We start from the raw sequence: 25859 nt of genomic DNA on the forward strand, positions 1-25859 counted from the left end.
AATGCATATATAGGACATGGGTCTTTAAGTAAAACAAATAGTAAGTTAAAAGAACTTTTTTTGAAAACTTGACAAAGATATTAAGGGATTTAAGATATAAAGAAAAAATGTGAATAATTTTTTAGGATACAAATGTCATGATCATTATAAGTTAGGAGTAAAAATGAAATTATTGGAAAGTGTAGTGGGGCTTGTGCCCCCACTGGTCCTACTCTAAATCCGCCAGTGGTGTCAGCAAAATATTTGTTTAGGATTATTTTTATCTTTACTGTTCTTTTCAACTTTTGGTCATTACTTTTTACATTTTAAATTTTCTCATCAAGAAGAATGGGTAATTTAGAAAAAATTTAACGCAAAATTAATAATTAATTAATAATAATAATAATTAATAAAAACTTTAAAAGTCAAAAGACAAAATGTAAGACAAATGCAGCCAAACAGTCGCAAGGTTTAAACAAAAACCAAATCCCAACGGACAATTGCCTAAAAAACGGTTATAAAAACTGTCTCCCGCCTTTGCTCCTCTGTTTTGTCCTGTGCCACCCCCCAACAATTTCAAACGCTGTCACTCAAAATCCAGCCCAGTTCCAAGCGCTGCCTCAGCGGCGCTTGGTCTTTCCCCGCCAGGCGCTGCCGCAGCCAACACTAGGCTGATAGAACTCCGCCCCCACCAATGATGGCGGACGAGCCACCGTCGTCGCCCATTATTCCATACATGCACTCATTCGACGATCATGACATTTCATTGTTCGACGATATTCTCATGCTGGACGAAATCCCCAGTCTAAATCTTGCCGACTCCCCATTATTGACGCAACCCGATGATCCCGTACCTGTAAATCCAGTCGGTACCGGTACGCTTAATTCTACCGCTACCGCCAGTACTTCTCAAGTGGGCCCTAATTCTGAATTCCGCGGCGAAACGAGCCATCAACGGGGAATTCTCCAACCGGACATTTCGGGATTCGGAAATCCGGTGCCATTGCCCGTTTGGCCAGCGCCACCGGTTCCGTTCACTTGCAGTTGTTGTCAAGTACTGAGAGAGATTATCCACACTAAGGGTATTGCCAATTGTGTTACTTTTGGTCCACTTCAGTTGTTTTATTACATGTTCATTCACACTTCAAACATATATAAGCGAATCAAACCGAGTCTTCAATCCCAATCAAATGCACATGTTACGTTTATGTACGGCTTTGACTCTCTCGCCTATTCTTTCCGTACTTGTAAACTGACGGAGTTAAAAATCGACACACTAAGAATAAGATCGATTGCCGGGAGCGAGAACTGGGAGACTTCATTCAAAGCCTATGGATGGAAGATAATTTAGTAACATACATTTCCTCTACGCAATGTGTTATAAAAATAAGTCCAATCAGTACCTCTGCACCAATTGACCCTTTCGTTTATTTCGATTTACGGGGTTGAGACTCTCTTGATCCTCCGTCTTAATTTTTTCCGGGCAAGGAATAGAAAATTGGCAGCACAAGAATAACGATACGTAGAATCTTTAATACTGGATTCGATACCCGTTCCAATGTTAATACTGCACCAATTTGCTGCATTTTTTTGCAGGCAACCATATGACAAGGCTGGAGATTCATGGAAGGCTTGGTTTGATCAGTCATGCTATTCTTGAGAACCGGTTTGTTTCTGTTGATTGGACCACTCAAAGCCAGTACCACCAAATGTTGGAGTAAGTTTGAAGAATTTCTCCATCCAGTTTCATTCTATGCATTGGCTAAAACTCTTATCACCAAGTGATTTGCAGTGAAGTCAAGTATCCTATTATGGTTTACAAGAAACTGATGCGAAGTCGGGAAAACTTTTTTTTTTTATCGGCGAAAGTTAGTATACTAGTCCCGACTTCCTTTATCGTAGCGTCTAAGTGCGCCACTGATGCCGTTGGGCCAAAAGCCTCTTGGCAAGTCAGGAAAACTTTACAGAAAAGTGTCAGTTATATGGTGTGACGGAATCGAATTTATCCTGATAAACGATAAGGCACATAATAAGTTCATTAACACAATTTGCAAGTGATAGCATTTTAGATACTTTTCATAAAAGTTTATGGGGTTGTAGTACATTTTTTCAACAGTAAAGTGACATATTCTCTTATTTTTTCACAATTTTTGCTTTTGGTACTACAACTTCTCACTCAACTAATGGATGAGATCACGTATCCGAAAAACACATTTGCCCTCGTCCTAATAGCATGACGTGAACACGCTGGTTATAACAAGTGCATCCGAAAAACACGTTTGCCCCCGTCGTAGTAAGCATGACCTGAACAAGCCAGTTATAACAAGCGTGCTTGCCGGGCGGGATAGGGAATCCCATGCCCTAATTCGAAATCATCAAAAACCCTTTGTTCAAAACTAATGGATGGGACTATTTTGGTGTGCTGATTTCGGATGCAGTTTTTCCAACAGTACAACTTCTCACTCAACTAATGGATGAGATCACAGTATCTGAAAAACACATTTGTCCTTGTCGTAATAACATGACGTGAACACACTGGTTATAACAAGCTCAACGTACCGAAAAACACATTTGCCTTCGTTGTAGTAAGCATGATCATATGCCTTAATTCAAAACTATCAAAAACCCTTTGTTGAAAACTAATGGATGGGACTATTTTGGTGTGCTGATTTTGGATGCAGTTTTTCCAAGAAGAGCATAGAGGCTGTGAAGGAGTATCTTGTTCAGTACTGTGAAGGGCGCAAACAAGACGGTTACACAATGCAGAAAGACCCACTTCTCACATTCTATGAAGCTCTGTGTGTTGGACTGATAAATGGGGATCATGACAGTTTTGATCCTGATGATTTCTTTCAACCATCTTTGGGAAATTCAGGTGCTGAGCTACTTTTCCTAATTTGAGAAAATTTCGGAATTACTCCCAAACTACTGTCCAAATGTCTCATAAACATCTAAACTTCATGATATGTTAATTAGAAACCTGAAGTTGCCTGACATTTTTAACTTGGGTCCCCGTCAACATTCGTCAAGTTGCCGATGAAAAATGGCGAGATTACAACCTCACATGCTAACCGCCAACTCATCTAAAAGCTTAACACATGCTAAGGTGTCCAATTTCAATGACAAAAAATAACAGAAAGGCGCCACCAAGCACCATAAAAGTCATAAGTTGGACCAGGAAAATTCATATGTATTTTTGGAGCGAAATTCGTATGGTTGAACACAAAGGTTCATATGATGTTATATAATGGACCACAAGATCTCATACCATGAGTCTGAAAAATTCGTTTTGAGCCATAAGTTAATTTTCATTAGGAGGCATAACTCAAGCCTCAAGAATTCATATCGGAAGCCAAAAAAATGCATATGTGTGCCCACAGCCCACGTACAATACATCACAAACAAAAGGTGTGTATTGAAACCCTAGATTTGATGATCTTAAGGATTTCTTACATCTTTTATGACTAGAGAGGAACTTATTTACGACGGAGCCACGAATAAGTTATTCACGGCACCTCCGTGAATAAGGTTTTCTCCATATTACTTTTATCATGAGTTTTCAATGTTTACATTTTGCATGCAGGTACTGAAAACCAAGGGAACCAACCAGAGCCTTTGAACCAAATTGGGGCTAAGAGGGATGAAGTCAGACTTTCTCTTGGAGAACAGGTTTTAGTACCTAATTTTCCTGCACAATTTTAGGCTGCTGCCAATATCTTTGTTAGGACACATCATTCATACATAATGACGTCATATTAAAGCAAGAAAAATACTTTGTGTCTTTTTAAGAAAAAGAAAAAACACCACCTGCCGAGGCGACTTCATAAGTCATGTTCGTTGGGGTCATTAATTTTTCTCTCCGAATTTGTATTTTTCTAGTTTATTTGTTGGATTAAGGCTAGGGTTCTAAATTGTGGTACTGGGAAACATAGCGGTATCGGTGATACGACCACTATATTCATCCGTATCGGGACATCCGCCGATACGCAAGTACTCCATTCGTTTGGATTTAATAGTCCTTTTTGAGAATTCGTGCTACTTTTCAATCGATTATATGTTGTAATTTATAATATTTTATTTTATATAATTTTGAAAACATCGCCTTATAGAACTAATTAAGATCTATCAAACAATATTCATATTAGATATAAAATTCATTACTAATTGAAAGATATAACTCATTTTTTATCCGGTTAGAATTGAATTAAGGACTATTAAATCCAAACGGAAAGAGTAATAAATAACAATATTTGAGATCTAAAATCCAGTTACGTAGATGTAGAGACCAATATAATATGTAATAATGAATCTCTTTTTTTAAGAACAAGATCAACCCAGTTATATAATACGAAAATAGAGTACAACTAAAACAACGAAATAAAATACTATAACAACAACAAAACAAAAGAAAAGTAAAGAAAAACCACGTAAAATCAGATGCTGAAACCGAACCCATCAGTACACTCATGAAAGTGGGTGGAGCAAGACCCACCTTTAAATATGCGGCTAGCTTTTCCTAACAGGTCATACACGATTAGTTTGTACCAAATGCCTTAGATATCTACAATCACCAACAAATGAGTGGATTACTTCGGGCCCACTCATTTAGAGTATGCCTTATATGGTTATATCTACAACTACCAACAAACTAGAATAGGGTCAGTCAAGACGTTTTCTAACAAAAGTTGAATGCATGAGATCTGAACATATGATTAAATTCTAATGACACTATTAAACATGCGGTTTTTCCTAAAACTTCACTCCTAGTTCTCGGTTCGCATTCTCTCCAATTCAAGTTTTGAACCGTCCCGTCTAATTTGAAATTGAGAACTGGAGAGGATCCAAATTGGTTTATATATAATGCATTGTTAGCTTATTTCGTTGTATGCATTTGTGTGATGAGTAGCACAGAGGGAAAGAACTGGGAAGTTGACACTCAAAGACTTGATGGGGTACTTCCATCTTCCCATAGAAGAAGCGGCCAGGGAAATGAAAGTCTGCCCCACCGTTATGAAGAAGATCTCCCGCAAACATGGTCTCAAACGCTGGCCGCACAGAAAGGTATATATATCTGTCCCCTCTCCCCAAGAGATTATTTTGTGCTCCCGATGGCGATAGTGCTTCTAGGGCATCGCCATATGGTGTCGCCAGCCGGCTCCTCCTTCACCATACATGGATGTTAGATCCATGCATTTTGTCTTCGACTGCACATCAATACCTTGTGAAGGAGCACTAAATAACATTCGAGGGCTGCTTTTCCCCCCCCCTGACACCCCACCCCCCCCCGGCCCCACACCCCATTTCCCATATTACCCCCTCCCCTCCCCCCATTTTACTTCTCCTGCCCCTCCCTCCTCCCATTTACTTTTTTTTTTCTCTCTTCTTCTCCTGCTTCCCCCCTCCGTCCATTTACTTTTCTTTTTCTTTTTCCCTCTTTATTTTCTTTTTGTTTCTTTTCGGCTGGATTTTTTTTTGTCGTTTTTTTTCTCTTTATTTCCTTTTATTCCTTCCACTTTGAATCTTTTTTTTTTTCAATTATTTTCTTTATTTGTTTCTTTTCCCATTTACCTCCCTTCTTTTTTTTTTTTGGTTAACTCAAATTCTATTTTCAATTAAGATTACAATTAGTGTTCGGGAACTAATTACGAAATGTATTTTGCAAACGACATACTAATCCAAAATACAAATGTTATATTTAGGATTACTTTTTTTTAACTATAGTACAATTTAATAAATTTGTTAACTATTATTTAGCATAAATCCTCTTAACTGATTCAGTAGTATGTTGCTTCAAATCACGTCTCTACTCCATAGGATTGCAAATGGCTGGTTTCTATTTTTTTTATAACTAAAACAGAAACGTTTTAGGGGCTTCGTAGGGGCTACTGTGCCAATGAGGGCAGTTGAGCCCCCCGGGTCCCACCTATTTTTTCATTTATTTTTTTATTTAATTACTTATACCTTATTTATTTAATTTCTATAAATACACCATTTGTATATTTAAAAATATAATTCAAGAATTAAGTGTTTTAATTTTCAATTCAGTTAAATCAGAGCAAAGATCGTTTTTATTATTATTTTATTTTAAATGGTCATAATGAATTTTTTGGTTTAAGGCCTTTCAACAAATACCCTAAGACTCATTATTTAGTTTCAAAACTCTCTTAGGGTGTCCATTGAAAGGCCTTGGAGCCAAAAATTTACTAGATCCATTTAGGATGAAATGATCAGAAAAATAACAACTTTGCACCGGTTCAAACGGATTGAAAATTGAAACACTTATTTTAGTAACTATATTTTTTAATCTATAAAGGTCAAAAAAATAAAAATAAAACAGTCGGATAAACATGATCAATTAAAACACTTTTTTTTTCTCTCAATTACTTTACAAAGCCTAGAATTAGACTTGAACCTATTATTAAAGAGAGAAAAAAATTCAAACTGGAAAGAACGAAAAGGAAATAAAATGAAAAAAAAAACGAAACTGAAAATAAAATGAAAAAAAAAAAACGAAACTGAAACTGAAAAGAAAAAGAAAAAAAAAAAACCAAACGGTAAAGAAAAAAAGAAAGAAAGAAAGAAAAGAGAGAGAGAGAGAGAGAAGAGAGGGGGGTAGAATGGGAAAAGGGAGGTGGGGCCGGGGGGGGGTGTGTCAGGGGGGGGGAATAGCAATTTTCATAACATTCAATTCCCCTCACCCAATCTCTGTCTTCCTCTATATATTTATTTATATATTCTCTGTCCCCCAATTGTTTGCCCGTTTTATACATTTTACTGTCTCAAAAGAATATATCCATCTCTAAAAGATACTTAATAAGCAGAAGTTTGTGATTTTTTTTTCCTTGGGAATTGATTTCTACACTCCTTTTATTGATATCCACACTCCTTTTTTTGTCTTTTAGCAAAAAAAAATATACACTTTCAACTCTAAAATCCAAAAAAAGGAGTGCATGTGGTTATCAAAAAAATGGAGTGTAGAAATCAATTTCCTTTTTCTTTTACTCTTTCCTTTTCATATGAATAGAAGTAAAATAATCCTTAACAATAATGTCTCATTTTCTTGTAAGGGGGGTAAGGGCAAAACAAATATGTACGTATTGTAATGATGACGTTTTCTTAATGAGTTAGAATTTTCAAAAGGATCGACACTAGAAATAGAGAAAGCACTATATATGCATATACATATACTAATCATCAGAATGTTACGAACTAGTGTTCTTGGAGATCAGATCGTCACTTAGTAGTTAGTGCTTCAAATCCTTTTTCCACATGTGAACTCCATCTCACAAAAGCGTGCGGCTCTCACACCAATGTGTGACGAAGAAGGACTTTGAAGTACCAATAAATAAATAGTTTTTATGTATAATTTATGCATTTATGCCTGAGTCTTTTTGTTTTTGTTTTTTCCCCCTCAAATTCACAATGGTACAGATAAAAAGCATTGAGAAGAAGATCTCAACCCGAAGGCAAAGTTTGAATGGGAATGATGCAGAAGAAAGGGCCCGTGCTCAATGTGATATAGAGAGTTTTCAACAAGAACTTGCCGGTATGTATCGAAAGGCTGCGGACGCTGAAATGTCATGATCTATATCCCTGGAATGAAAAGATCGAGTTTATTCTATCGCTTCCAAATTATATTCTCCCCTCATTTTTGTAGACATGTACAGAATCTAGTTTTCCTTTTTCTTTTTATTATTTTGTTGGCGGGAAGACTTGAATTGTGCAAAGTATATATGCTGTAGTAGGAAACAACTGAGACTTTTTCAGAGAAAACATGCCAAGTTAATATTAGGTTTAATATTTTATTTTTTGAAATAGCGATGGGGTACAATATTATATGCATCTACAATTACGTATATCTATAATATTGTTATAAGGAATATTAATATCCATCCTCTTTATCCATATTATGTAAGAATTCATCCTCCCATTTTTTCATTCTTATGTTTTCATCCTTTCATTATGTAAATTACCATTATTACCCTTTATTCTATTTTATATATATATATATATATATATATATATATATATGTATGTATGTATAGAGGCAAAGATTTTTGGGACTAAAAAATAATTTTGAAGATCCTTTAGCCTAATTTTAGGATGATCACCCAGTCAAATCCCTAGGATTTCGGTAACATTTTAAACCCCTGGTTGAAGATTCTTATAATTTTGGCAACCAATTCCTATAATTTCGGCAACCAATTCCCCGCCCCCCCTGCAGCTTTTGGTGAAATTAAACAACAAACACCTCGCCCCCCCAATACCCATTATGCAGCTTTTGGAGAGAGGCGAGTTAGCGGCGACAAGCGACGGCAAGAACCAGAACCATCCCCTTGGCAGCCTCTGCTCTTCATCCTGTCGTCCATCACATTGGCAATTGTGGGTCTACATCAACCAGTGAAGAAAGAGGAGAGGCCGGTGAATCTGACATGGAGAAGAAGACGGTGCAAACAGAAAATGGTGGAAAGGAAGATGATTATTAAATGGCTCGAGTTCATATTTTGCTTTCCAATTTCATTTGTTATTTCCGATCTAGTTTGGCTTTGTTCTTTGCTTGATCGATTCATGCAAACATAAATTTGATGCGTTCCGTTTGATGATTCATGATTGCTTGTTGATAATTTATCATCAAAATTGGTATTGGCCAAACTTATTTCATGCAACATGAATTATTTTGCATCAAAACTGGTATTGCCCAATTTTTCATGATCAGTTGACAAATATTTTGCAATAATTGATCAAGTTAGCCAACCAAACATGATAAAGTGATCATATTTTATAAAATATTTCCCATTAAATATTGGCCACTTTTCAAATAAATTGGTCTTGGCCAATATAAAATTATCAATTGACCATCAATTTGCATCACTTGACAATAAATGGTTCGCAAACTTATTTCATGCAACATGGATTATTTTGCGTCAAAATAGTCATTGGTGAATATAATATGATAAGTTGACCATATTTTTACATGTATTAATCATGCTAAATTGCTCACGTATTATCCAATAAGATCAAATTTTTCAATGATTTTATTCCATGAAACATGGTTAAATTATCATCAAAATAGGTATCATCATGATCGGCGTTTCATGGTTAATTAGTTACCATGTCGATTTCACTACATCTGGTACCTAGTGGCTGTTTCGACCCCCGGCATCCCTTCAAACACCTTTCCCAGCCGCCGAACCCTCTCGAAATTTCATTATGGTTCTCCCCGCCGCTCGCCGCCACCTCTCGCTAGAACGTGTTGGAAACCAGAATGGAATTTTGAACAGTTTCGAAAATGGAAGTTTTAGGGATTTTGATTAGTTTCGGAAATGGAAATCAAATAGGGTTACTGTGTTGGGGTGGATTAATTTTGATCAAATTTATTGCCGAGATATTTGGGATTGGGTGGCGAAATTTAGGGGATTGATCCACGAGAATTTCATTGGGACTGAAAGTCTCACAGTGATCCATGTATTATATATAAGGGCATTAATGGGATTAAAAAATAATGAGGATGAAATCATAACTGTTTAAAATGATCGGGATGAAAACTTAAGTCGGATAGAGTTTGAGGATGAATATTTAAGTCCATAGGTTGATCGAAAGTATCCATGATTGCTATTTTAGTACCCTTTTTTTTTTGTAATATGCACCTCTTGTTGAGAGTCGCCAACTTTTCAGCCCTTCCTTGTCTTGTCTAGCTCCTTTTTGTTGTCGTTTAAGCTAAGACCTACGTCCCTTGCACTGTCCAGTTTTAGCAACAAATGCAGCACTGTGGTTCACATCTATGTGCTCCGCCTCTAGCTCGCAAAACATAGGGCACTATAGGAGTACGATCGTCTCTTCCCTGACGACACAGATCCCTTAATGTGCAATCAGAAGATTTTTATCGCCAAGGGAAAAGGAATCAGAGTTGAGGGCGTGCCTGAAAAGGAAGAGCCTGATTGTGGTAGTAGCTTTTTTTTTTTTTTTTTTTACACGTCAGAATTTCATTCAAAAGACTAGAAACACAGGGTAAGAGGGGGTGGTTGTGGTGGTAGCTTTGGTAGTAAGAAGGGCAAGGGTGAGAGGGGGTGGTTTTAAGGTGAGGAGAGGGAAAATAATTTTGAGTTATCTAGTAGTAAATAAGTAGTGAATTGGTGTAATTAATTTGGTATGCTACTTTAATTAATTGGTGTAATTTTGAGTTTCTTTCCCCTTACTTTTTTTTTCGTTTGGATCATAATTAATCTCATGTCCCCAAGGTGCTCGCTGCCACGCTGTCTTATATTGTAGCAGCCGTGAGATATTGCTGTTGCAAACAAAAGTGCTAGCCTGCTAGCTACCCAAAAAAATATACCCCGAAATTATTTCGATTAGACTTTTAATAATATTTATGATCATGATCATTAATAAACTTTTACTAGCAATAAAAAAATACCTGTTCTGGATGATTTCAGAATATATTTTTCGGGGTATCTAACATTGCTTTCTTGCGGATCAAAAAAAAACATTGCTTTCTTGCAAATTGTGGAGGAATCCGTACACTAATGGTGCTATAGTGCAACACACACCCACCCACCTACAACATTCACCTCCATAGTTCCACCTACTAAATTTTCAACTTTAATTATTACATTCACCTTCTTCAGGTCAAACAGTTAGGCTCCGTTTGTTTCGATGTAAAACGTTTTACATCAAAAACGTTTTACATGTAAAATATTTTTCAGAAAATAAACTTCAAACTTTTATTTTTCGGTGTTTGGTTGGCATTTGAAAAATATTTTCAGAAATCGACAAAATAGTGTAAAGAGAGAGATGAGGGACTTAAACGGTGGAGAGATCTGAGAAAATTGGAATTGAATGTGTGTTAGGATTAACGATCGAGGAAACTGAGCAGTGAGAATTGCAGAAGAAAGCAGTGGGTTCATTTTGGAAAATAACTTACGGAAAATTTAAGAATAAGTCATTTTCATCCAATTAATAAAAAATGTTTTACTTGTAAAATATTTTCCTCATTTTTTATTTTACCGAAAAATGTTTTACGTCCAAACAAACGGAGCCTTAACTTTCTCAGTTTGCTATACACACAAACTTTTTTTACACAACACAGATTTTTTGTGGGTCCCACTTTTGTGTCCTACACAAATCAGCTCAATAGAATAACTTTAAGGATCCGTTTGTTTCGATGTAAAATATTTTTTCTAAAAACAAACTTTAAACTTTTATTTTCTGGTGTTTAGTTGGGACTTGAAAATATTTTCAGAAATTGACAAAATAGTGTAGAAAGAGAGATGGGGGGCTTAATCGGTAAAGAGATCTGAGAATATTGAAATTGAACGTGGGTTAGGACCGACAATCGAGGAAACTGAGCAGTAAAAATTTCAGTAGAGGGCAACAGGTTTATTTCGGAAAATAACTTACAGAAGATTCAAGGATAAGTCATTTTCATCCAATTAATGGAAAATATTTTGCATGTAAAATGTTTTTCTCATTTTTTACACAACTAGACATTGGAAAATATGTAAAATATTTTATCGGAAAACATTTTGCGCCCATACAAACGAAGCCTAATGTATTATCTATCCCAATTGGTTGTCCCTTTCAGACTTTCTTCGTATCTAAATTAATGTTAAAACCGCAAATTTAGGTCTTTAAAAAGATGCATTTTTTCCGTAAAATACTAATTTATTTTTTCAAAAATTAATGGATATCAATGAGTTCTTTCAAGTTATGAAAAAATTTTGTGGTTTTTAACAAAAAAAAAAAAAACATTTTTTAAAGGCCGTGGTTGCAGGTCGAACACTTATTTAGGGACGGAAGAAGTTAATAGGCAAAAGTTTGTGATTTTTCTCTTTTACTCTTTCCTTTTCAAATAAATGACTCTAAGTAAAATAATCCTCATAATTTAATGTTTAATAACTACCGAATGACGTGCCTAAAGATGCCATTTTCTTCTTTGCCGCTTCTCTCCCCCTCTCTTTCTTCTCTTCTCTCTTCTCACTCTCGAATGGGAGTACGTAACTCCGATTTATATGGACTGGGGGAAGGTGCTGTGCACTACAAAACGCCGCCGTTCTGGTCTCACTCCAACGATCGAAAATGTTTACTTAGTGTTTACACCATAATTTAGTATTCTAGTCTAATATGATCGATTGGGTTAGAAATGTTACACGTGTCAGCACGTTTTAGACTAGTTAATGTAAATGCAATATGAAGCCTATCAAGGCAAATCAAATGGACTGATCGACGGTTAGCAATCAACTCCAGAACACGTTCCAGGGCATGAGTTACATATAGATCGTGGACATGACAGTTAATGCAGGCAGTTGAAACAATCACAACATTGGGAACGTATAAGATCATAGAGAAGTAACCGCCTCGTGCAGATAGTGGAGCAAGATAAGGAAGCATGGAAGTAACCGCTCAATTCAAATCGAAGAAGGAAATTCTATTTGGTTTGAATTCAAGTCGAAGACAACCTATAAATACAAGAATAGAAGACATTTAGAACCCCCAATCAATCGCCCAAAGGCTTCTACTTTTATCTGTACTTTACATTTCTTGCTCTAGGAGTAGCTTGTAACGTAATCGTCTGTTCGATTGTGTTCCCACCGTCGATCGACTTCTATTCAGAGGAATAATAAAGTCCATTTTGTTATTCTTCTTTTATCTCCATTCACTTCATCAAGTTTGCTTCCAGAGAAGTCCTGAGATACGGCAATGAACCAAACTCCACCACCACAAACACATACATTCCAGCACACACACACGCAACAATTCTTGGTCGATTCGTCGACTGCAAACGAGAAAATAGACAAACACTTAGTAGAGCTCGTCGAGTAGAATAAGTGTATAAAAATCAGCTCGATCGAATATCATTCAGTGCCTCATCCGAACATGATTATCTTGAAATTATTAAGTGTTCCCAAAAATCAGTGGATTTTATCTAGTGTTTTGGATCTATTTGTTTCAAGATAATAATATTCAGATGAGGCACTTAATGATATCCGATTAAGCTAATTTTTGATATACTTGTTTTACTCGACAAGCTTTACGAAATGAACGATTTCTATCATCAAAGTGAGACCGGGACAGTAATTTGCTGTGCACAGCACGCTGTGTAGCACCTTCCCCCAATCCGATTTATATAACTAGGTTTTCTTTGTAATACTATGTGCGGAACAAAAAAGGTAAAACTTGGTGTTTCCTTTCATGCAGTAAAAATTTGGTGTTCCCAAGTAAAGCCCAGCTGCATCGCAATGTCTACATGCGAAAATGCTAAGGCCACTGAGGGAACACCGATCAGGAACCGACGGAGCATGCGGGTCCTATTCCGGGTAGAAGTTTCAAACTAGTCAGTGGAGGCAAGATATATTGCCCTTTTCGATCGGCATAGCGAGTAGGGGTGTTTCAAAACCGACCGGACCGAAAAAAACCGAAAAAACCGACCGATCGGTTCGGGGTTCGGTCGGGGTGGCGCCATAAATTTTCGGTTCGGGGTGGACCGAACCGGACCGAATCTGGTTCGGTTCGGTCTCGGTTATGTGAAATTACGGACCGAACCGAATGGACCGAACCGAAATTTGTTTTTATATATATATTTCTTTTACAAAAGGGAGAAGAAAGCCGGCAGCTTTTTCTTTTTCCCAAAACCATTGTACACATGCGTGTCCTCCCACTTGCTGCACTGAACGTCTGAACCATGTCCTTTAAAAAAATTTGAACTTGTCAAACACAGTCCTTTCTTTATATATATAGCTGCTAGACTGTTAGTTGCCCTAGCCTTGTCCTTTCTTTTGCTTTTTTACTAGTATTATAGTAATATATATATATATATATATAGTTGACCCCCTCCTTCTCTCTCCTCTTTCTCATGGTTTCGCCGGAGAAGAAGCCGGAGTAGTCGCCGGCGAAGAGGTTGATCCTTCCATTTCAGGCAGACCGAAATCCCCGAAATCCCCGACCGGACCGAATCCACCCCGAACCGAACCGAACCGAACCTAACTTCGGTCGGGATCGGTCCTGAAAAATTTCACCCCGAACCGATTCGGTCCGGGAAAAATCCACCCCGAACCGACCGACCCCGAACCGAAATCACCCCTAATAGCGAGCATCTGAGCACTTAGTTCATGGGTAAATAACAGTACTTCGGACTAGTTTCAACTGAATACACCCAATCAAAGAGAAACAATTTAATGGGCCTTCCGTAAATAAAGTTTATGAAAGCTAATCTTGACTGTCAAAAAGTATTTTGGACAATCCAAATTAAAGACAAACTATTAACGGTAAAAAATATTTATTACCGGTAATAGTTTAAAAACGTATCTCAACCGTTGATTGAGGAAACGGACGAGTGTGATTGTGCGAAGCCGTGAATAAGTTATTTTCTCTCTCCATCACAAATTACAGGGCAATAAAAATATATTCTATTAGGAAAAACAGACATGGAGGTGCCAGATACCAAAATTCAATTGGAAAAGTATGCACACCTCAGCTTCTTGTAGAAGATTTCTCTTCTTCTTGTGTGTTTTTTGGTACGGTATCTCTAGATTATAATCCAACATAGGAGATACAAAATTAAAAACCCAGAAACCAATGACAAGAATAAAACATAAGACTACTAGATTGAATAGTTCAAACCCAAAAAACACTACCAGGGCAGATACCTGAAAGAGGTGAAAAAGAAGAAGAGAGATAGCGAAGTTGTATGGACAAAAGAGCAGTGGAGCGGACGATACTGGGAAGTAGGTTTGTTAATCGGCCGGATCTGATTCAGATTCGACTCAAATCCGATAGTGGTAATCCGGATCCGAATCCGAAAAATCTGGATCTGAATCCGAAAAATCCGGATCTGATCTGAAAACTTTTGTACTTCAAAAATTTTAGAAAAATTTTTTTAAAAAAAATACAATTTTTTTTCAAAAAAAATATTTTCCAAAAAAATTAAAATAATTTAAAATAAAAATACAACTTCTTAAACATTTTTTTTCCAAAATAAAAAATTTACTGTGTTTTTAAAAAAAATTAAAATAAATAAAGTTTGGATTCAAATTGATAACCGATTTAATCCAATCCGTATTTGGATTAACAGATTCAAATTATCAAATTATCGGATCGACGTTATCGGATTCGGATCTGATTTTTCGAATTGGATCCGGTAAAGAAAACAGGAAGAGTGGAAAGAAATGGACAGAAAATGGGAGAAGGTAGTCCTGTTAAGAGTTGCAAGGAACGTTAGACCCAATTCACAGCTATCTTCAAGAACATACTTAACAGTTCACATGCCCCCTTTACATCACTGCTACACTTCCTTTATACTAATACAAGTAATCAACTTCGTAACCAATTCTCCTGTCAAAACAGTAACTAACAATAACGACTCAACTGTCGCAGCAGCTCACAACCACTAACTACTGCAACAAACTTCAGCCAACTGAATCTATAGGCACGTGCACAACATATTCAGAAGCCTAATCGATTGCGGACTCCTCATCGACTCTGCACAAACCAAACGAGGGTAAACAGTACTTTACATATACTTATGGTGGCTTGCTCCCTCCAAACTAGAATCCCGGGTGGGACGACGAATCACCATGGGCCAATGGCTCATCATCTTCCTCCAACCAATACGTCTCCAGAAGCTTCACCGCTTCGCACAAATCTCACTGTTGTTGTTACTCTGGAGGTTCTCAATCTTCTCTAATCCATCCACATCTTTGATCATTTGAGCATAGATATAGCCCATTTTCCTTCGAAATTTCCCAACTTTCAAGATGTTTTCAAGTCCTTCTAAGCAGACTGTGACCAATATTTTCAAATTGGGATAAGTATCGTGTATCGTTTTTTCTTGTATAGTTCTTATCAAGATACGTATCGTGTATCGTTTTCTATTAAGCAGTTGGAAAATATTTTTGGACAACATTTTTGGAAGAGGGAGAATACTAAAGGCAATAGTAGGGAAGGAGAATATTTGTATTGCGCTTGAATTCAAACTTTTTTTTTGGCTTGGTACAACATGGTTAGAAACCATCTATATTTGTACTACTCAATGGATGACTCTAGTAAAAATATATTTTCATACAAGATAATTTTGAGGTAATTCTAGAATTACATATGAGACTAATTCTCACAAAAAATTTCTAGATATTTCACAAGGATATTCTAGAGCTTCTAAAACTAGATATTTTAGAATTTCTAAAAACTAGATAATTATATCTTTTTTGATAATATCTATCATATTTGGGTTTTGTCAATTGTAGCTTTGTCAAAATACTAAATTTATTTTATGTTTCAACAACGTTAATCATAATTAAAATATAATTAAGAAGTAAATACACCTAATAACACCAACAAACTATGCTTACATTTAAAAAAAATTAAGATGCAAAATTTCAAGTTTCTCAACTGGGGCCCATTACATTAAGGCTTTATGTTCCCTTTGTTAAGAAAAGAAAGTAAGACAAAATACAATCGACGTATGGTTCTTTCTTTTATATAAGACTTACATTGAGGTTGAATTTCTATCAAAAGATTTGAAAGATGCCATAATTAGATCAAGCGCCTTAGATTAATGCATTTAGCTTTCCGCTTCTTGAAATAAGGTCCGACTTTTTTGAATAAGTAATCGTAGGATACGTACAAAATTAGGATACGCGTATAAATCGTAGGATACGCGGTCGTATCGTAGAATTTTTATACAAAAAGGATACATGATGGGATATGTATCCTTCCCCGAAGGAGACGATACAAATCTTATCGTGTATCATAATTAAATTTTTAACAACTATGATTGTGACAATCTTTGGATCAGGACATACAAGAACATCTCATAACAACTTGATACATGCTTGGCTTAGGAGGGACCTGTGACCAAATATATATCAAACCTGTATATTGATATTTCCGTAACACCAAAAAAAAAAAAAGAGTAAATACTTGAATTGATATCATACTTGATTTGTTCGTGAGTACCACCCCTTGCAGCATTTGAGATTGCGCGCCGACGCAGCCTCTTCCTCGATATCAAACTCAGCATTTTGAAGCAGGTGAACCAGAGGGCCAAAAATATTGGCGTCAATCACAGCCTGCAGAAGTTCAAAAATCAGGTCTCTACAATGTATAATGGCTGCAACACCACTAGGTTGATTTGCTCACAAAGTATGGCCAAAACGCATTGCGAATAACATGACACTCAAACCAAAACATTACCACTTACCTGAATCTGATCAATGTTGCATGCCAGCAGTGATGTTTGAGATTGTCCAACAAGCATCCTTCTTATGCTCTGTTTCACGACCCGGTATATATTCACCACTTTGTATTGCTTAGTGGAAGGATCAAACCCGAAAGATACCAATGGGACTGAATGAAGCCGGTACTTGGCCTTTTTTGTGCAACTGTTTGATGGCGGATTGAATGGGCGAAGGGCAATTATCTCTTTGGTGATATGATTCACAATGACAATGGATTTTGGCTTATGAAAGTAAATACATATTAAGCCATTGACACATGCTTGACACTCATAAGAACCTGATGCTGGATAGCTGAACAAGTGCTCAGCTAGTCCCCCTTCGTAATCAGCTGAGAAAAAAATTATATCCTTGAAGTCAGGGGTACATGAAGAGATTACAAGGTAGCAGCCACCAGGTCTAGATTTGGCACGGAAATGGTGCAATTCCACAAAAGAGGGCTCCTCAATTAGAGAGCGCCAATGCTTGCAGATGCACTTGCATTGGCCCACCATCTTTGCTGGGAGTCTTGTTAGAATGTCCACCCATATCTCACGAGGCAAGTAGCCCTCATTTGTGATTCCACAAGTATTGCCGGAGGAAAATCGAAGGGTGCCTTCCTTAGAACACATTGCATTCGATTTAAAAGTAACCAAAGCAATGGGTAAGCTTGAACAAACAAGTAGTGCCAAGTAACTAGGGAGCTTGATTCTGCAATGTCCAGGAAGAGTACAAATGGATATCCAGCTGATAAAACGAAAGCAAAAATCAAACTAGTTTCTCGAGGGCTTGATAGTAGGGGTGGCAAATTAAACCCAGACTCATTAACAAACCCAGACCCATCAATTAAAAAATAGACCCAACCCAACCCATTTATTAGTTGGGTAAGAATGGGTCCAAACCCAACTAACCCATTATTAGTTGAGTTTTAATTGGACATCAATTGAGTCAACTTAAATGACCCAATGAGTCATGAAGGTAACCCACTAAAAATTTCCATCATTCAACGAAGCTCAATGAAAGCTCTGAGATTTTTAACGACGGAATAAGAATCAAGTGGAATACTCTCTCTCTCTCTCTCTCTCTCTCTCTCTCTCTCTCTCTCTCTCTCTCTCTCTCTCTCTCAATTCTTCTATGCTAAATTACACATGTCCAAAAATATTTTGAACGGTCCAAATTAAAAATCAATTGTGATCGGTAATAATTATTTTGACCAGTCAAAATTGAAAACATATCTCATCCATCGATTGCGCAAATGGAATGATGAATTTGCGCTCCGCCATGAATAAGTTTCTCTCATGGTAGTCCCGCATAGGGTTTAGATTAAAAGTTAGTGATTTATTTTTTTGTCCTTATTCCAATTTTACTTATTCTTGAGAGGAATTGAAAAAGTAAAAAAATTTGATCGAAACTTATAATTTTTTGAATAAAGACAAAAATAAGTCAATAATACCCAAAAAAATTTACTTATTCTTGTCTTTTTTTAAAAATTTATGAGTTCGATCATAATTTTTAACTTTTTTGAATTTTCTCGACGAGACCAATCACTAAGTCACAAAAGTTTGACTCAAAATTATCAAATACGAAAAAAAATTGAATAAAGATAAAAAAAAAAAAGAAAGATATATGCATCTCGCAATGGGCTAGTTTTGATTCTGATCAAATGGAAAATTCAACTTATGAATGGAAAGCTGGCTTGTTCGTGGTTAATTTATTTTTTTGTCCTTATTCAATTTTTTTCGCATTTGTTTATTTTTCATTAATTTTTTGTGGATTATTACTTCGACATGACAGAAGGAATCTAAAAAGTAAAAAATTATGATCGTAATCTAAATTTTTTGAATGAAGACAAAAATAAGCCAATTTTTTCGTCTTTATTAAAAAAATTATGAATTTCGATCATAATTTTTTACTTTTTAGATTCTTCTCGTCATAACAAAGAAATAATTCTAAAAAAATTGACAAAAAACTAACAAATGCAAAATTTTTTTGAATAAAAACAAAAAAAATGCCACTTGGATACACTGCAATTCGGTAATTTAAGAGTGACCAATATGGTAATTAGGAGTACAGGGGTAATTTGGTAATTTTTGTAGTAGAGGGATAGTATGGTAATTTTAGTGTACATGGTATTTTAGTCCTTTAAATTTATAGGGGTAATATGGTCATTTTAATGTACATGTGTATTTTAGTCATTTTAGTATATAGTATGTAACTGGGTTAATGGGTGGGTCAGGCTTGCTTTTAAATAAATGGGTTGGGTTGAGTATGGGTAATTAGTCTCATAATTGATGGGTCTAAATGAGTCAATGACCCATTAAAGATCCAACCTACTTACAACTTACCCAATTTGGCCCAAACCCGCCCATTTGACACCCCTACTTGATAGCCAGATGATAACATAGAAAAACATAATACAACTTCTCAAAATTTGGGCGCACATGGGTTTGATCTAGATCTAGATTGGTCAGTCTATGAAGCACAGATACTTTGCCGGAGGTTAGATAATTGTGTCGGACATCGACACCGACACTCTTTTGACGCTCGTCGGACACGTGGCCAACGCAGATAGAAAGTGCTTTTATTTTTTTCCTACTTTTTTTCGACTCAGTGGGGGCACTCTGAAACATGGTCAAGACATTCTAGGACTCTCTATCGACACTTGCAAGAACATATTGGGGATGCCAAAAATAGCAGTAGACTTTTGGTAAAAAATTAGGGAAGTCTTGTTTGTGTGTGAATCTGTGACAGATGATGGTTAGTAGATCAAAATAAGAAGTAGCTGAAGAGGAAAGAGGTACCTGGTTTGGCGGAGAATCGTCGCTGTCGTGAAGATGATCGTCGCAGTAGGAATGGCTATTGCAGCGGGAAAGAGAAGAACGGCTGCTGCTTGTTCATTTACTCTTGTTCTAGGCTTTTAATTATGCTGAGTTTTTGAGAAATTTTTGAAAAATTTTGTAAGGTTATGAGTGGAGAGAAAAATGAGAGTAATGATTGAAAGTATGGATAATGATTAGAGAGAGAAATGAGAATAATAATAAAAGATAAGTGTGGGTAATAATTGAAAGTAAGAATAATGAGTATTTTTTGAGTTAGAGAAATTTTTTTCAAATCACCATCCAAACAAGGCTTTATTCTTTTGGGCTCCAAAGTTGGGCTTGTATGTTTGATGTTTTAAAATGGGCTTTACTTGTTCTTTTTGGGCTACTAATGGACTTGACATTTGGACAAATATAATTAAACTAGATTTCATTTCATTCCGCTAAGGTTGTTATTATTTTTTAAGTGGTTATTTTTCATTTTATGAGATAGATCATTCCCTCGCGATACATCACATTTAATTCAAAAATTTTGATTTTGTTAGTAGAATTGGGCCTTCATACTTTTTATAGACTTTTATTTTAACAAAATGAAAGAATCATCTGCATCCATAATACACAAATTGTCTCTTATTCTACATATATTATATTTTAAAGATATTATAAATAGTATCATTTGACATATCCCCGCTTCGGTATCTAAATCTAGATTCATATATGCCCAATTCCCTGTATCTCCAATTCCGAACTTCAGACATCCGACCCCGAGATATACACCTGCACCCTCGATCACTTGTATCCACGGAACATAGGTTTGTGCTAGTTTTCTTTGCAGTGTTTTGGATTTATGTTAGAGAGTGAGCGAGCACATTCGAACTCGCGGATACGTGAAGAGGGAGGGAGTTTCACCCCGCACCTTTGCCAACTCGGCTACCACCAAGGGTGGTATCATGTTGATCCACCCAATTTTATCCACTCATTTAAACTGCCAACCAAACTATATAAAATTACCTCCTCTCCTCAATTAACCTCTCCTTCTACCATATCACCCAGCATCTCCAATCCATCTCTAAAATGCTAAAATAGAGAATGGATATGACATATTAGAGGAAGATTTTGTAATTTATTCCCATTTTTTTCACTTTATGAGAGAATTTAGGAGCGACCCATCGTACTTTTTAGAGATTTTATCTTCAAAATGGCAATAAGGTTTATATATTTGGAGAATCAAAAGCAATTAGGAGACCCAAATATTGGTGGAACACGATTCCGGATCGGATAAGTAATCTGCAATCACCCTCTGATCTCAACAATTCCAATAGTAAGAATCTTGAAGTTCCAGAATGAAATTCTTATTTCTCTCAAGATCTTTGTCATTCAAATTGAGCTTAAAAGATCTTCACTCCATTAGAAACTGGTAGTATCACATCTCAACACACCGACACAAGTTTCAGTACTTTTCCATAACCATACACAGGAGGGAATGGGGGGAGAAAAAGAGGGAGCAAAAGGTCTCCCTAAAAACAGGACCAGGAAGTACTTAAGACAGGTTTCTTTAGTTCTTTTGTACAAAGCAAAAACACATCATGATAACATATATAGATTTAAGCTTCTGCTGTATGGAGTGCTCTCATTCCTCTCTGGTAATATCCATAGTGGATGTCTGCATAATCCTTCACTTTCTTGAACAACCTTGGTCTTTCACCGTCAACCAAGCCTTCCTCCGGTCCAATCTCTTTTCCCTTTTCAGGTGTATAGAACATAGCTATGGAGATTCTGTCTCTCTCTGAGTTACTCAGCACCCTATGCACGGGACTCTTGAACACTCCGTTTGTAATTATCTGGTATTATCACACAAATATATGATCAGAACCACATTATACATACGCACTTCCTGCTTCTACGTCACCGACTCACCGTTACTTTTAAAACGAAGGGCAGGTTACAATATATGTAGCGTATCTGTACGTACCTCCATTTGGTCACCCATGAGAATGAGGATGGCGTGAGGAACTGTGGGGACTGTATGCCACTTATCCTCTTTGAATACTTGAAGACCAACTTCATCTTGCAAAATAGAAGTGTACCCGGATCCATCGGCATGGGGTTTTAAGCCCAGAATGAGATCAGGTCTCTGGCATTTCGAGTAGTAGTTAAACCTTGCTTGCAGAATTGACCGTTCACCAAACTGATTCAGGAAACAGTTTTCGTCCAGATTCAGTGACTTTGCCATTGCTTTGGAAGTGAGCTCCGTTAACATCTTCGTCTTCTCTGTGTATTCTTTCAAGACTTCTCTGCATAATTGCAAATGACTCCTGCTTATTGTTACCAGCAATTGGCTTGGATATGGCGGTAAAAATCTCTCGTTCCCTTCTCTTTTAAGATGCCGCGTCATCGTGCATTCTTCTCAACTTTTGGGTGATTTGGGTAGGAGTGCAATGCGAGAAATCTTGAGGACATAAGCTTGATGATGCTACTAGCTTTCTTTGGGAGAGAGTAATAGATACTCTCTCCGTTCCTAATTTATTGTCCCTCTTTGGGAATCCCACTATTTAAGAGAGCATCATTATTGCCTAAATAGAACTTTTCTTTCCTGTTTTGCCCTTGAAACTAGACTGTGTGATTGAAATTGAAAAAACAGAGGTCAAATCCATTTGCAATAATGGCGCCTGCTTTTGAGAAAAAACAAAGAGGACAACTCTTACCTTATAATGGCGCCAACTTTTGAATTAGTTTTGGTTTGGTAAAATAAATATCTAAATTTGAAGAAGAAAGGGCATAAGGGGAAATTAGTAGTCTTTTCTGGGTTGCTTTTGAAAATGGACAATAATTTTGGAACACCCAAAAAAGGAAAGACGGACCTTCAATTAGGAACGGAGGGAGTACTTTTTCTGGAGTGGGGGAGTGTGCTGCACAGCTACGTGTTGTGCACGCTGTGCAGCGTGCTGTGCGGCCGCCGGCGCCGCCTTGTTGGCATCGATCTGATGATCGGAGACTTCCACTACATAGAGTTCGTCAAGTACTACAAGTGTACCAAAAATCAACCCGATCAAATATCGTTAAGTACTTCATCAGAATACATATAACTTGGAAAAAAATGAATCCTAATGGATATGAAACACTGGATCAAAACCACTGAATCCATTCTTTTCGAATTATATGTGTTCCGATGAGGCACTTAACGATATTTGATTGGGTTGATTTTTGGTACACTTGTAGTACTTGACGAACTCTACGCAGTGGACATCTCTGATCGTCGGGCCGATGCCAGCAAGGCAATGTCGGCGGCCGCACAGCATGTAGCTGTGCAGCACACTCTCCCGGTCCACTTTTTCTTCGTCATCATTTTGAGATTCAGTTTCTCCACCATTTAAAAGGGATTATGTTGGTTTTAGTTTCTTGAGATCAGAGGATGGTGCATGTTTTGTAGCTTGTTCTTTCATTTGTTCTCTCTTTTGTGGACTACTTGTCCATGTCTCTTGTACTCATTTTGTCCATCATCTGTGTTATTTTTATCTTCGTTTTCAAAAGACACAAAAAGAAAAGACGCGAATCCTTTGTCCCTAAATATGCATCCAAATATCCCAATGAACTTGTGCAACTGTGAGTGGATTGAAAAATGAAACGACATACGTAGTTTCAGATAGAAGATCCCTGTCTCGAGAAGACATCGCACATGGGACAAAATCTTTGGGGCAAAGAATGTCACCTCGGATTTTGAGGTTGGCAAAGGACCCTAATGCATTGTTAACACTATGATTGTACTTTGAGATTCGTGTATCTTAGAACTCCTACCACGATAGATTGGAAGTGCATTTAGGCATGATTTTTTGAGACGGGATTTCTTGGTTCAAGAATGCGAGTGGACATACCTGAAGCAAGCCGGACTTTCTGGCCAGAATTCGAACTTTTGAAGATCTTTAGGGTCCACACTAAGAAACAAACGATCGGACCAGTCAAGAGATTGACCTTCTTCTGGGACAGGGTCTGCCCCATACCCTTCAAACTCCACGACAGTTTTTGAGTATTTCTTCTTCTCTTCCATTGGCTGTTCAAAGAACTCCCTAGCAACTTGAATTATCTTGTCCAAGAATGAACTTGAAATCCCATGGCCTATTGCCTGAAAACTCCACATTTAACCCCTTAATACTATACCAGAAAAGGTTATAATTTCATGGTTTAGAAAGTTCATTTTGATTCACTTTTTTTCTTTTGTACTCAAGTATGACTTTTGAATTTTGGTTATCTCACCATGTTGTTTTCCTGAATTCACAGGAAGAAAAGGGTAAACAGCTGACAAAATCGACATATTTCTGATCTCCTTAATTTCAGATACTGGGCAGTAGAAATATCGCTGGTAACAACAAAAGATATACAGTAGATCGATGAAGTGTTCGAGTCCAAACCTGAAAGCAGCCCCATGATTGAAGTGCTGATTTAAGTTTCATCAATTCCTCTTCATATTCTTCGGTGGATGCTTCTGAACTTGAGAGGATTCCCAAATCAATTATGGGTATCGCAGATACGGTTGAAGAATCGTCTTCAGTGGCATCGTAATCATATCTGGAAACATATGGTGCCGGCGGTTGCTCACCGTTGAGCGCCATTTCTTGTACGCGCTTCAACAGTAACACCTCTGCCGGAGGAAGAACTGAAGCTCCTGCCATGTTGTTGTCTGGTTTAGAGCACTTAGAGTTGAAGATTCAGACTTCTCTGATTACTTTAAAACATGAAGATGACCATAGGGTATATGAGAAGTTGCTGAAGTCAGTTTCTGTGTTTTAAGGTGACTGGTGACAAGGACAATGATGGGGGCACACTTTGGAATATTTTTTTTAGAAAGTCTAGGAAGCAGGACACCGACCCACGACCTAAAAACAGGACAGGCAAGAAAATAATCAGGTGTAGAAAGAGCAACTACGTGTAAAGCCTTAGGATAATTACAGTGTAGACCAGTATTCTCCAAGATTTTAAAACTAATTACAGTACCTTATATATATTTCACCAGAACTTCTAGATATTCACAGTTAGAACCCCTTTGAATTCTTTGTGTTTCCGCTTTCTATTATTCATATTTCCGCCGTTTATTTTTCACAGTACCCCAGACTAAAATTGGTATCAGAGCCTACAGTACTATTTGTTAATTCAAGTAGCCAGATTATAGATCCTTGTTATTGTTTAGTTTATTATTGTTTATTATTGTTTACCTTTATTGTTTAGTTTATTATTGTTTACCTTTATTGTTTAGTTTATTATTGTTTACCTTTATTGTTTAGTTTAATTAATTAAGGCAATTAGTCCTAGTTTAAGTGAGATTAGATCCCAACAGTCAAAACAAAACATCCAGATTAGAACAGGCTTCCCGCTAATAGAACAACTTAGCAATAACCTAGATAAAAGACTTAGCTTAGAAGTTAAAGGTAATATAGTAACCAGAAATCAGTTTGAAGAATTTTCAACAAAATCTCTTGAACAAACTACCCAGATCTTGGAAAGAATCAGTAGACCCAGATCTTGTAAGCAGTTGGAAAATCTAGATTATTTTAAGGAATTACATTCCGAAATATTAAGGAGAATTAGTAAGTTAGAAGAAAAATAGCTCATAATATCAGAGAAATTGCCTTGCAAACAGGATATTATAGATCTGATCAGTAAGTTAGATGTTACTCAACCCAAGAATATAGAAACAGAAACCAAAAAATTAGTAGAAAGCCTTAAATTAGAAGTAGATAGAATAAAACAGAATTTAGTCCAAGTTAAAGCAGAAGTTGACAGTAAACTTCAGAAAATAGAAATTCTTTTAGAAGAAGTTAAGAAATTAGTTAATGCAAAATGAATAGTTGTGATAGTTTATTTT

General features: G+C 36.7%; 3 protein-coding genes and 1 pseudogene across 3 annotated transcripts; 2 read left to right on the forward strand and 2 right to left on the reverse strand.

Annotated features, from left to right (window-relative positions):
- The first annotated feature begins 513 nt into the window (after nucleotides 1-513).
- On the forward strand, nucleotides 514-3681 carry LOC131328675 (uncharacterized). The gene is made up of 4 exons (XM_058361593.1): nucleotides 514-1061; nucleotides 1576-1696; nucleotides 2661-2854; nucleotides 3563-3681. Exons 1-4 carry the CDS (start codon nucleotides 674-676, stop codon nucleotides 3679-3681), a joined length of 822 nt encoding a protein of 273 aa, XP_058217576.1. The 5' UTR covers nucleotides 514-673.
- A 1208-nt stretch (nucleotides 3682-4889) lies between these two features.
- LOC131306215 (protein RKD1-like) lies at nucleotides 4890-7753 on the forward strand. Its single transcript, XM_058332449.1, has 2 exons — nucleotides 4890-5040; nucleotides 7411-7753. Exons 1-2 carry the CDS (start codon nucleotides 4927-4929, stop codon nucleotides 7561-7563), a joined length of 267 nt encoding a protein of 88 aa, XP_058188432.1. The 5' UTR covers nucleotides 4890-4926; the 3' UTR covers nucleotides 7564-7753.
- Nucleotides 7754-15494: 7741 nt separating this feature from the next.
- LOC131328685 (importin subunit alpha-1b-like) lies at nucleotides 15495-17815 on the reverse strand (annotated as a pseudogene).
- Nucleotides 17816-21341: 3526 nt separating this feature from the next.
- LOC131306231 (protein SRG1-like) lies at nucleotides 21342-24793 on the reverse strand. Its single transcript, XM_058332450.1, has 4 exons — nucleotides 24409-24793; nucleotides 23875-24122; nucleotides 21975-22296; nucleotides 21342-21843 (listed from the first exon to the last, which is right to left on the reverse strand). The coding sequence occupies exons 1-4, from the start codon at nucleotides 24667-24669 to the stop codon at nucleotides 21607-21609; spliced, it is 1068 nt and encodes a 355-aa protein (XP_058188433.1). The 5' UTR covers nucleotides 24670-24793; the 3' UTR covers nucleotides 21342-21606.
- Nucleotides 24794-25859: the final 1066 nt, after the last annotated feature.

This window comes from Rhododendron vialii, chromosome 1a (genome assembly GCF_030253575.1).
Source record: "Rhododendron vialii isolate Sample 1 chromosome 1a, ASM3025357v1".
Lineage (NCBI taxonomy): Eukaryota > Viridiplantae > Streptophyta > Magnoliopsida > Ericales > Ericaceae > Rhododendron > Rhododendron vialii.

Excerpts from the sequence above, each read along its gene's own strand:
- LOC131328675 (XM_058361593.1), top strand. The coding sequence starts at position 674 with ATGATGGCGGACGAGCCACCGTCGTCGCCCATTATTCCATACATGCAC. Across the intron at positions 1,062-1,575 it reads AGAGATTATCCACACTAAGG|GCAACCATATGACAAGGCTG; the intron begins GTATTGCCAATT and ends ATTTTTTTGCAG. Across the intron at positions 1,697-2,660 it reads CAGTACCACCAAATGTTGGA|TTTTTCCAAGAAGAGCATAG; the intron begins GTAAGTTTGAAG and ends TTTTGGATGCAG.
- LOC131306215 (XM_058332449.1), top strand. The coding sequence starts at position 4,927 with ATGGGGTACTTCCATCTTCCCATAGAAGAAGCGGCCAGGGAAATGAAA. Across the intron at positions 5,041-7,410 it reads AACGCTGGCCGCACAGAAAG|ATAAAAAGCATTGAGAAGAA; the intron begins GTATATATATCT and ends ACAATGGTACAG.
- LOC131306231 (XM_058332450.1), bottom strand. The coding sequence starts at position 24,669 with ATGGCAGGAGCTTCAGTTCTTCCTCCGGCAGAGGTGTTACTGTTGAAG. Across the intron at positions 24,123-24,408 it reads AATCATGGGGCTGCTTTCAG|GCAATAGGCCATGGGATTTC; the intron begins GTTTGGACTCGA and ends TGGAGTTTTCAG. Across the intron at positions 21,844-21,974 it reads TCATGGGTGACCAAATGGAG|ATAATTACAAACGGAGTGTT; the intron begins GTACGTACAGAT and ends TGATAATACCAG.